The sequence below is a fragment of the Arvicanthis niloticus genome, chromosome 23, assembly GCF_011762505.2.
Source record: "Arvicanthis niloticus isolate mArvNil1 chromosome 23, mArvNil1.pat.X, whole genome shotgun sequence".
NCBI classification, from domain to species: Eukaryota; Metazoa; Chordata; class Mammalia; order Rodentia; family Muridae; genus Arvicanthis; species Arvicanthis niloticus.
The window spans coordinates 15,272,733-15,284,005 of NC_133430.1; the positions used below are offsets into that span (position 1 = coordinate 15,272,733).

General features: G+C 51.7%; 1 protein-coding gene across 1 annotated transcript in view; it reads left to right on the forward strand.

Moving 5' to 3' along the window:
* Positions 1 to 7,226, forward strand: part of Asb2 (ankyrin repeat and SOCS box containing 2) — a 35,274-nt gene extending 28,048 nt beyond the window's left edge. Inside the window, exons 8-10 of the mRNA XM_076921319.1 lie at positions 2,640 to 3,201; positions 4,372 to 4,525; positions 6,690 to 7,226. Of these exons, the coding sequence (XP_076777434.1) occupies positions 2,640 to 3,201; positions 4,372 to 4,525; positions 6,690 to 6,826 (853 nt within the window). The 3' untranslated portion in view covers positions 6,827 to 7,226. The remainder of the gene's footprint in view (positions 1 to 2,639; positions 3,202 to 4,371; positions 4,526 to 6,689) is intronic.
* Positions 7,227 to 11,273: the final 4,047 nt, after the last annotated feature.

The following is an 11,273-nucleotide window of genomic DNA, read 5'->3' on the forward strand; positions in this document are numbered from 1 at the left end:
CTTTTGGGGGAAGTCAGCTCATCCTAACCTATTTCTCGGAGTCACCTGCTTACATCCTGTCCTCAGTCCCACAAAATGGTCTGCTAGAAGAGTCATCTGCATAGTGGGTTGTCCACTCGGGCAGTCTCCACTGCTAGAAGTGAGAGAGCTAAGTCAGTGGCATATGCCTGTAATGACAGCACTGGGGAGGTAGAGGCAGGAAGACCAGAAGTTCAAGATCATCCATGCCTCTGTATGAGTCTGAGGCCATCCCAGCCCCCAAGAGATCATGTCTCAAAACAGATAAAAGAAAAAAGAATTCATTAAAAACAGGTGTGGCACCTTGAACAGGCCTGGCCCTGGGTACCCAGCGCCTCCACTCTGTCTTGGTGTACTGCCTGCCTTTATTCAGAGTCAGCTGCTTCTCCACTCTACCCCCGGGTCTCTGTTTCACCCTCTGCAAAATGGCAGCACTGTCCCTGTGTCTGTCATAGATGGACAGCACAACACACTGACCCTCGACGGCTAAATCCTAGAGAAGTATGCAAAGACCCAATAACTCATTAAGTCGCTGACTTTATGCTTCTGGGACTTGGGGCAGAGACTGTCAAATTCCCACATTTCTGCCCCTTTCCATGGCCTGGCCAAGGAATCGTTGGAGACCAGCTGGGGCCTGCAGAGATCCCAGCCCATGGGCCGGCCGCCCAGCCCACCCCTGTCCCCGTTCTTTCTCGAGCTTGAGCGCGTCACGGATGTTACCCTGCATTTGTTGGTCATGGCGGTGGTCCAGGGGCCCCAGCCCTGCCTTTGACCAGCACCTCTGAGGAGGAGGTCAAGCCCCTGGAGCCTGCACAAATAGAAATTAGGAGGCAATTAGCTCCCCCGGGTGTGTGAATTTCCTTTTGAGGTTTCAGAGGCAGAGCTTCTCCAAACTCAGCATCGCTGAACGCAATAATGTTGTCCCCGGAGATTCCAGCAGGAGGTCATGAGCATCCTGGTTCCAGGAAGGCAGAGGCAAGAAGAGTGCCAGGAATCAAGAGACATGGGAACTGGGCTGATGGTGGCACCTGCTTCCCCCTCCTCCTTCCTTGACATGGCCTCCTCCCTAGAGCTCCATAGGAGGCTGTGAGGTCACCTGTCAGCAGGGCTTGGATGGATTAGGGCCTGAAATCAGCAGTGTGAGCTGAGTGCTTGTTCTGGAAGGCAGCAGGGATCCAGGGGATGAGAGCCAAGATGAAGAGTCTTGGGGTAAAGAGCTGAGATGAGGGGTCCTGGGGTCAACCCCCTGGAGCTATTCCACGACCTCCGATTTGTCACTGGTTTTCTGAGCCACGTCTGTTAAAAAGATAGACACAGCGTGCTTTGGGTATGCCATGGCGCTACTGCGAGGGCAAAATGGGCCAGGCAAATTGACACACTGTGAAAATTGCAAAACCCCATGACCCATCAGCTGTCACCCTGATTGCTACACCAGAAGTAGGAGAGTAGTTAAGAGTGTGGCCAAAGGGATGGGACAATCTGAATTCAAATCTTGGTGTTCCCACTTCCTGACTGTGTCTCCTTGGGAAGTCATGCACCTTTTCTGGGCGTCCTCATCTGTAATGCAAATGCAATCTCAGAGTCACCTGGAGAACTACGAAGGGTAATAGGTGAAGTGCTGAGATCAGTTCTCATTCCCATAGTCAGGAAGCAGGGCAGTGGGAGCTCCAGCCTTAGCAGTGACCGCCTGAGCTCTCTGTGTCAAAACTGGGCAGAGAGGACAGAGAAGCTGGAATTATACATTCAGGAAAAAAAAACAAAACAAAAAAAAAAAAAAACTGCCTCTTGTAAGAGAGAGAAGGAACCACATTGGCACAGTAGGTCTGGGGCAAGAGCGGTTGAGATGTTTTCTCTTTCCTCCTCTCACCATGCTTAGAGGTTCCACCAGATGCCAGAGCAGCAAGATGGGGGAGGGGGGGATAATTCATCCCCAGAGTGCCCCTCCCAGCAAGTTCTTTAATCTTTCCAAGTCTCAGCTGTTCTCATCTGCAGAGTGTGTGTGTGGGGGGGGGGACAACAAGACTTGCTTTATGGGCTCTCATAAAACAAAACTGAATCCCCAGTGTTTTCTTCCCTAACAGGGCAAGGTTTGGTACCAGATTACAGTATATAGCTCTATCTGCTTCCTCCTGCAGAAAGTAGAACGGTCCTTCAAAGTGTGAGGGGCTTTCTACCACTTTCTCCAGGTTACTGAGAACTGATGTCTTTATTATTAGTGGCTCAGTATTTTGTCTGCATGTATGTTCATGCACCACGGGTATGCTTGGTCCTGGTGGTTGCCAGAAGAGGGCTTCAGATTCCCTGGAACCTGAGTTACAAATTCTGGTGGTTGTGAGCCTCCCTGTAGGTGCTGGGAATCAAACTTGGTCCTCTGGAAGATCATCCAGAGCTCTTGACATCCGAGCCATCTCTCTATCCCCAAGCATTCTTTATTTACGCTAGAGTGAGTCCATGCGAAATGCTTGAAGCCACAGCCCACCTGGCTGAGGCTTTTTTCAGAACTCACCAGCCAGTTCCAACCTTTTCCTACTAAGCAAGACAGGCCCTTGGGCGCCCTCTGCTGGCCGTGTCGTGCCCGTGCGCCCCGTCTCCTGACCAACTCGCGCTCGGTTCTCCTACAGAATAGTGCAGATGCTGTTGCCTGTGACCAGCCGCACGCGCGTGCGCCGTAGCGGCATCAGCCCGCTGCACCTGGCGGCCGAGCGCAACCACGACGCGGTGCTGGAGGCGCTGCTGGCCGCGCGCTTCGACGTGAACTCGCCTCTGGCCCCCGAGCGCGCGCGCCTCTACGAGGACCGCCGCACTTCTGCGCTCTACTTCGCCGTGGTCAACAACAATGTGTACGCCACCGAGCTGTTGCTGCTGGCGGGCGCCGACCCCAACCGCGACGTCATCAGCCCCCTGCTGGTGGCCATCCGCCACGGCTGCCTGCGCACCATGCAGCTGCTGTTGGACCACGGCGCCAACATCGACGCCTACATCGCCACTCACCCCACCGCCTTCCCGGCCACCATCATGTTTGCCATGAAGTGCCTGTCGTTACTCAAGTTCCTCATGGACCTCGGTTGCGATGGCGAGCCCTGCTTCTCCTGCCTGTACGGCAACGGGCCACACCCACCCGCCCCGCGACCCAGCCGCTTCCACGACGCGCCCGTGGATGACAAGGCACCCAGCGTGGTGCAGGTGCCTGGAGGGAGGGTACAGGAGGGTTTTAGGAAAGGTAGGATAGGGTGATAACCATACCTCGGAAGCAAGTTGGGAGAGTGGTTATGGCCTGGGAGACCATGTTGGCTGGTTGGAGAATGAACCAGTGGCTAATACTTCAACAGCCAGATTCCACGGCTCATGCCAATGATGCATGCTGCAGTCCTCATTTTGATTTGGGGTCCTTAAGGAACCCACGGTGGGGTAAGAGATTGGCTGGAGAGGAGGGAACACTGCAGAACTTCAGGGCCAGTCACCTATGTCAGATATTCAGTGGACAGGAAGGTGACAGCAGAGCAGGCCAGGGAGGCTCCTAGGACACAGGACAACCAGTCCTGTGATGTAGGCCTATTGCAACCCAAGTACCCGAGAAACAGAGGCAAGAGGGTTGCAAGTTTGAGGCCAGCCCAGGCTACAGAGTAAGTTATAGGTCATCTCTAACAACTTAGTGAGAACCTGTCTCAAAATAAAAAAGCAAAAGAGAGCCTGAAGAGATGGCTCGGCAGTGAAGAACATGTACCTGCTCTCTCAGAGAACTGGTTTTGGGGTCTCAGCAACACCAGGGTTGGCTCATAACTACCTGTAACTTCAACTCTAACATAATCCCCCGTCCTTGTCCTGTGAGGGCATTCACACTCACGCGCATAGCGCCACAAAATATGTATACAGATAATTAATTTAAAAATAAAATGAAATATAAGGATCAGGGTTTGGATCAATCACAGAACACTGAAGGATGTCGTAGTTCATCTTCAGTTAAAAAAAAGTGAGAATTTAAAACGTAAATGAAGCTAGAAACTCGAAACTAGAAACACTTGGCTGTTAGAGGTCATTTTCGTGGCTAACAGCCAGCTACTTGACTAGTCAAGCCATGCGTGACTTGTCTACTGCATACAAAGCACTTTACATCCCTAAAAATCTCCTTGGAGTGGATACCACAGGCCCAATTTACAGACAAGGAAATCGAGGCTCCGAGAAGTGATGGAGCCAGCCTAACTTGTCCGTCTTGCGTGTCAGGTAGTAGATGTCGGTTCCCAGAAGGGCTTGTGCTGAGAGGAGGGGTTTGTAAGAAGGGAAGTTTTCAGGTCTTAGACACCTGCCCCACACCCCTCTGACCTCACCTGAAAGAGTGGTGTGCTCCTATTCCAGTTCTGTGAGTTCCTGTCGGCCCCGGAAGTGAGCCGCTGGGCGGGACCCATCATCGACGTCCTTCTGGACTATGTCGGCAACGTGCAGCTATGCTCCCGACTGAAGGAGCACATCGACAGCTTTGAGGACTGGGCTGTCATCAAGGAGAAGGCAGGTAGGGCTGTGGCTGCTGCTACCAGCGTATCTTCTGCCCCACAGAGACCCAGACCTCAGGCAGTTGTGACCCATACCAGCGCAGGCTGTGCCCCGCCCTGCTACGCAGTATTCTCGAAATGTGTTGTTCCTACCCCTGGGATGGTAGCCATGGGGCCTCAGAGAGATCATGTCATCTGGGCCAGAGTTGCACAGCTATGTGGTTGCAGGCTAGATACCACCCAGGTCTGACAACATGTTCCCTTCTTCAATCTGTTTGATATAATCCTGGTATCCTGAAGGAACTATGGATTCATTACCCACACTTTGCGGTCGCTGACATACAGGGGCACCTGAGAGGCAAAACGGCAGGCAGAGGAGTGGATGGTGACCTAGGGTATTTGCAGTTGAAACATCTAGATCTCACCCAGGGGACAGCTCCTGACTCCACAGTGCCGTGTGGATCTGGAGTCTGCATCCCCACCAGATTTGGCAGGTCACCTGGGGCAGCCCAAGCCCTGAGCTGCATTTGTAGGGACACTCAGGGTGGCCTGTCACCCCTGAACAGAGAAAGAAGGCAGACTCACTGCCCAAACCCTTCCAGCACTCAGATGGTGAAGCCTGGTTAGCTTGGGCTCAGCAGGCTAGACCCTGGTCGTTTGTCTGTCAGACAGGTAACACAAAAGACTGGCCAGCAGCAAGTTATCACCATGCCACCGAGGCTGCTTCCATCCTTGTCCCCCATAAGACCTTGACTCTGATGAACTCAACTCCTTCTCGATCCCAACGGCTCCCTTGAGCCTTAAAGACTGCAGGATCTTCCCCCTGGCACAGATCTGGGTGAATAGTTCTTAGTTGATGCCTTTGACGAAGTCAGTGGGCAGCTGCAGGGGGCAGTTGTCACCTATCTACCACCTGTGAAGGGCATGCTATACCCTTCACAGATCTGTCATTGGCTGCTGCTACCATGGTCCCTGGCCGCTAGAGGGTGGAGCAGTCCATGCCCAGATCTGGGCCCCACCAGTTCTGTCTTTGCTCATGCTTTCCTTAGAAAGGGGTCATCACTCACATCTAGACTCCACCCCAAGGACAGAACTGTAGTAAGTACTTGTTAGCAGGTGAGACACCGTTCTCAAGCCTGCCTTGACTAGTTTAAAGCAAAAGTTCTCAACCTTCCTAATGGTGCGACCCTTTGCTACAGTTCCTCATGTTGTGGTGCAACGTCATTTTTATTGCTAATTCAGAGCTTTGATTTTGCTACTGTTATGAATCAAATGGCCCACAGGCTGAGAACCCACAGCTTTAAAGTCCACCTTTCTCTGGCAGCCTCCCTGCGCTAGGTCCTCTGTAGATGACATTACTATTCTGGGGAGAAAGCAGGTTAGCCAGTCCCCAGGCTCTCTGTGTCTTGTGCTACATCCAGTGGTCTTTACTTCTCTCCCCTCAATCAAGGGCCTTCCTGAAGTGAGGCTGAGACCTCCTGCCCTGAGTGGCAGGAACACCAGGTGTTGGTCAGAAACACTAGGGTGTGTGATTGGGGGTGCCACCTCCTCTGCTGTCCTGTGGGTGTGCGATTGGGGGTGTGGTCTCCTCTGCTCTTCACTCTCCTTTGCCTTTCACTTCCTTGCCATGGCCTTTTAAGCTAGGCAGGCACTTGCTGTCTTCCTCACTGGGAATGCATTGGCCTTCGTCCCCCACCAGGAACATTCCTCATGGCTCCTCTTACATTCTCCAGAAGGCACCTCTGCATCTGTGGTCCAGCATGTGCTTGATGAATGGATAGATGGATGCATAAATGAATGGCATCCTTTATTTAGTTTGACAAACTACTTCCTGTGCCCAAATAAATTACTCTATTACTGAATGCCCCCTCTGCCTCTCTTTTCTCCACCTTCTGACTAAGCAAACATCATAGCATAATGTGTCTGGGAGCAACCAAGTAGCAGTCGAACAGCCTTCAGGGAGTTAGTTCTCCAGCTCTGCTGCCAGGCTCAGTCTGCTTCATCTGGCTTCCTAGTGATAGGAGGAGCCTGGGGAGTGGGTGTGGCTTTTACCCTGACCACTTTGGGCTGTGCAAATCCATGCAGGTTGAAGGTATAAAGAAGGCACTCTGCCAGTCCCAGTTTTGGGGAGAGCAGCAAGCACCCTTATGATAAATGTGCGTCTCCCATTTCTCCTCTTCCTAGAACCTCCGAGACCTCTAGCTCACCTCTGCCGGCTGCAGGTTCGAAAGGCTATAGGAAAATACCGGATAAAACTCCTGGACACACTGCCACTCCCGGGCAGGCTAATCAGATACCTGAAATATGAGAATACACAGTAGCCAGCCTGAAGAGGAGACGTGGCCTTCGGACTGTTTCCATGACAACCCAGGTGGCCTGCATCCAGAACCCCCTGGGGTCAGAACAAGTGTGATCCTGCTGGGTCTGTACTAGAGTGTCACCCAAAGTGAGAGCCGGGTGTATGGAGTGGATTCAAACTGTTCAGTGGATTGGATCGCAGACCTGCTCTGCTTCTGGCCATAGCCAGAGACCTTCAACCTGGGGCCAGGGAAGAGCTGGTCTGGGCAAGGTGGCCCAGGCAGGAATCCTGGCCTTAAGCTGGAGAACTTCTGGGAGTGAATTCACCTATAAATCCCTCACTGGACAATGAGCTTTCCGGCTGGGAGGAGGACCCCCAGCTCGAGTACCCATGAGTATAATAAACATTGTATATGGAATTCCTGCCCTTGTGAAGTCCTGTGCTTTGGGTGCTCTGGACTTGAGGTTCTCAGTCCTGCTCCTGGCAGGCGTAGGGGCTAGGCAGGGGGTGGGTTCAGGACATGCAAACCCCTGAACATGTTAGTTTTGTTGGGCTCTGAAAGATTCCTGAGAGTGTGTCCTCCACAGACCAGGAGAGAGGAAGTTGGTTTTCTTCTACTGGTTTAATCGGTATAGAAACCAGAGCTTCATCACTAGCAGGGGGCCGATGCTCACAAGTCACTTTGATACCTGAGTTCTCTTCCACTCTTCATGACCCTCCTTCTCCATGACCCTCCTTCTCACTCCTCTTTTGCTATAGAAGTTAAAATAAAATTTAAAAAAAAAAAAAAAAAAAAAAAAAAAGCAACCCAGAGCTGGAGAGATGGCTAGGGCCAGTACAGAACCCCTGGCTGCCGTGTTCCTATGAGACAGGCGAGGCAGGCTCGGGTGTCCTGTTCGCAGGCGGTTCGGGTGAGCTCAGAGGCCCAGCACTGTTGTTACTGCTGTTTGAGGGCCTCTGGGACCCAGAAGCTGAGACCTGCACACACTGTTTTTCATGGGAGTTCTCCCTGCATGTCAGCGAAACTGCCTCCAGGCAGGGTGGTACTTCAGTACCAACAGCACGCTCCCTTGCTGAAAGCTTGCACCTAGCCTAGCCTAGCCTAGCCTAGCCTAGCCTAGCCTAGCCTAGCCTCTATCCCCAAGGATCTTCAGCAAGGGTCGTTTCTGACCTTTCAGAATGCAAGCTTCTGGATGGCTAAAGAACTGATAACTCAAGCAGGCTCTGGCTTTCTCTTCCAGGACTCAGTTTCTTTGTCTGTATAGTGGACTGGATGGTTCCTGATGGCCTTGCTGCCTCTGGCATCCTTGGTTTTCACAAGTAGATTCTAGTGTTGCTAAGAAAAGGAAAAGACTTTTAGGCTCAGAAAGGCTAAGCAGCACCGTGCCCATACCCTCGAGGTCCTTATGAGAGAGAGGTTGAGGAGGGGAAGGAACGACAAAGTCCCTGCGGGTTTTTTTTGTTCCAGCTTTGTGCTTGGCTGCCATCCCTTGATGTTTTATTGGAGGAAGTCTGTAGAGAAGCTGGCATCCTCTCTCCTGGGGATGCTTACCCGCAAAGGTACAGAGGAGGCTCCTAAGCGTGGTTCAGCTCAAGGTTCCCTCCTTACATTTAACTAGGAAGCATAGCAATCAGCAGATTCAGGGTCTAAGCCAAGGCTCTGGCTTGTCAGTCTGTGAGCTGTTTGAGATACAGACAGATGGAAAAACTATGGCACTCCAAGGCCCCCATCTAGAGTCCTAGCAGATGGCAGCAGCTTCACATCCTCCCACCTGAAAAACCCTGGTGTTGGGCCGGGTGGCTGCCAGTAGGATCCAGGCAGAGGGACAGGAGTGGAGCTCAGCACCACATCCGGCAGTCACCATCTATCCGGTGTCAGATACCCTGGCCTGGACAGCACCAAATTCCACCTCGAGCTTCTGTAGATCCCTGCTTATGTCTGCTCACAGCCCAGATGCTGAGTCTGACCTGCAGCCTGCCCCAGTGGGCCAGTGCTGATTGGTCAGTGCTTGGGGCTCTAACACTAGACTTCACTGTGTCACCAGGCCCAGGAAGGGTCCCTGCCTTAGAGATGCCACATGGTACCACAAACAGTATCTTGGGGAATGCCGTGGTGGTCATAAAATGGGTTTTACTTGGAGCCAGACCAACACAACTTGATATGTTTCTTCTTTTCTTTTCCCTCTCCCTGCTATTAACTTATTTTGCAATGTCGGAAGCCAAGCCCAGGGCTTTGTGCATGGTAGCCAATCACTCTACCAGACCCTGTGTTACATCCTCAGCTCCCATCTTGCTTTTGGGTTGGGGGTGTATCTGCTACTGCAGCTAAGGCTGCTGTTCTCCCTCCAACATCAAGCTTCCTCAGATTCTCAGTGTGCTCCCCCCAGTTGCTTTGCATATGAGGGACTGGTTCCCTGGGCTCCTGTTGGGTAGTGTCTCATTAAAACAGTGGCTCTCTTTTGGGGGGGGGTAGAATGACCATCAGAAAACACAGAGATTTACATTATGATTCATAACTAGCAGAATTACAGTTATGAAGTAGCAACAAAAATTATTTTATGGTTGGGGGTCACCTCAACATGAGGGGTTGTATTAAAGGGTCACAGAAGTAGGAAAATTGAGAGCCACTGCATTAAAGGTTTCTGCCTTTATTATTTAAGGTTTATTTTATTTGTGAGTGTGAGATCGTATGAGTTTATGGACACCATGTGTGTGTTTAGTTTCCTATGGAGCCCAGAGAGTGTCAGATCGTTTGGTGTCAGATTATAGACATCTAAGCCTTCTGCTATGGATGCTGCAAACCAGACCTGGGATTTTTGCAAGAGCAGTAAGTGCTCCTAACTACTGATCCATCTCTCCTGTCCCAGTTTCTGCTTTTAAATGACGTCATCTGGCTTTTTAAAGGAATAGATCCGCAGGTACTGCTGGCGAAGCCAGGCCCCCGGCAGGAAAATGCTGGTGTAGGGCCGGGACTCAGGCAGGGTGGGACTCAGCGGCACCTGAGAACATGTGACTCTGGAGGATGGCTCCTGCTCTAAGAGTGGCATTGTGGGATAGTGGGGATATCCAAGGTACTCATAACAATGAGTGGCTTGAAGTATGTCTTTCTAATCTGCCAGCATGGAAGGACCTCCAAGTGCCTAAGAGTAGGAGGCAACTTCATATAATAGGGGGATCAGACTCTTATCTATCTAAACAGCCCATGTAGCAAGTCTGTGTCCAATCTCATTTTTGGGGTGAGGAGATTTCGGTGTAGACAAGGATCTTTAGTAGTAGGTAGCAGGGCTGGTGTGTTGAGCTCCCTCATACAGTCTGGAGGAAGCTGAGAAACCACTGCAGTGAGCTCAGATGGTCTTTGTGATGGTGCTTTGGGATAAAAGAGGACATACACCTGCTTCTGAACCCTCAGAGATCTCCAAGACCAAGTGTAGGCTAAGGACCTGCCCCTCCCACATGCCAGAAAATGGCTTAGGGCATGTGTCGTGACAGATCTGTGACCCTAAAATCTTCTCATTCCTTTGGACAGAAAGCTCCAGAATACTGCCCACATCTCCTTGGCCAACTCCCCCTCCTGGTGGACTCCCTGTTCTGGTGGGTCTGGAGGGAAAGGTAAGATGGAAGCAAAGGACTATGTGCAGCCTCTAATCCTGGATGCTGAGTTAGGTAAACATCACCTCAGAGCCAGGCCATGTGGGAGACAGCCAGGGCAGAAGACAACAGCACACTTCATGGAACCCTCTGTGTGGGGAGCCGACGCTTGTCCAGCACCAGGCTTGGTTGTGAAGAGCATGGTTTGATGGCCGTGTAGCCCAGCCTCACTAGAGCATGCCTAGACCAGTGTTGGTCAGGAAGCTTTACTGTCTGGGAACTCTCAGGATGCGCCTGTTTCTTTCCCCCAGAACACACTTCTTTCCAGCCACAGGCAACATTTCATTGACGCAGCAGAGAGAAATCAGAATATGATGGGGTTAGTCAAAGACTGCAGCTTTGGGGTTTGGGAATTGAGGTTTAGTTTGGTTTGGCTTGGTTCTCTGTGGATATATAACCACTGCGCATGCTTAAAACGAATGGTTTAGTCAAGCCACCTGCCTTGGTCACGTGAAACTGAAATCTCTTTTGTCCTGGTTTTATCTCTGGCCAGGATTGTGCAGGGCCTCTCTGGCACAGCCCAAGCTGTCATGAAGGCACACCAGAATTATAGCTCTGCCTCCCTGGGCCAGAGCATCGTGAACCATGGGAATCCAGACTTGGCCCACCTCTTCCTTCAGACGTCCGGACTGAACATCCTTCCACCAGGTTTTCCCGAATTCCTCCTCACCTCTTTCCTGGGAATTGAGCTGTGCTCCTCAGCACCCATCCCCAGACATCTCAGAAACCTCAGGTCATTCCCCCCTGTAGCTATTCTCTCTACCAGCCCTGCAGCCGGGACGATCCCACTTCATGACACCCAAGAGGTGGAAACTGTAAAA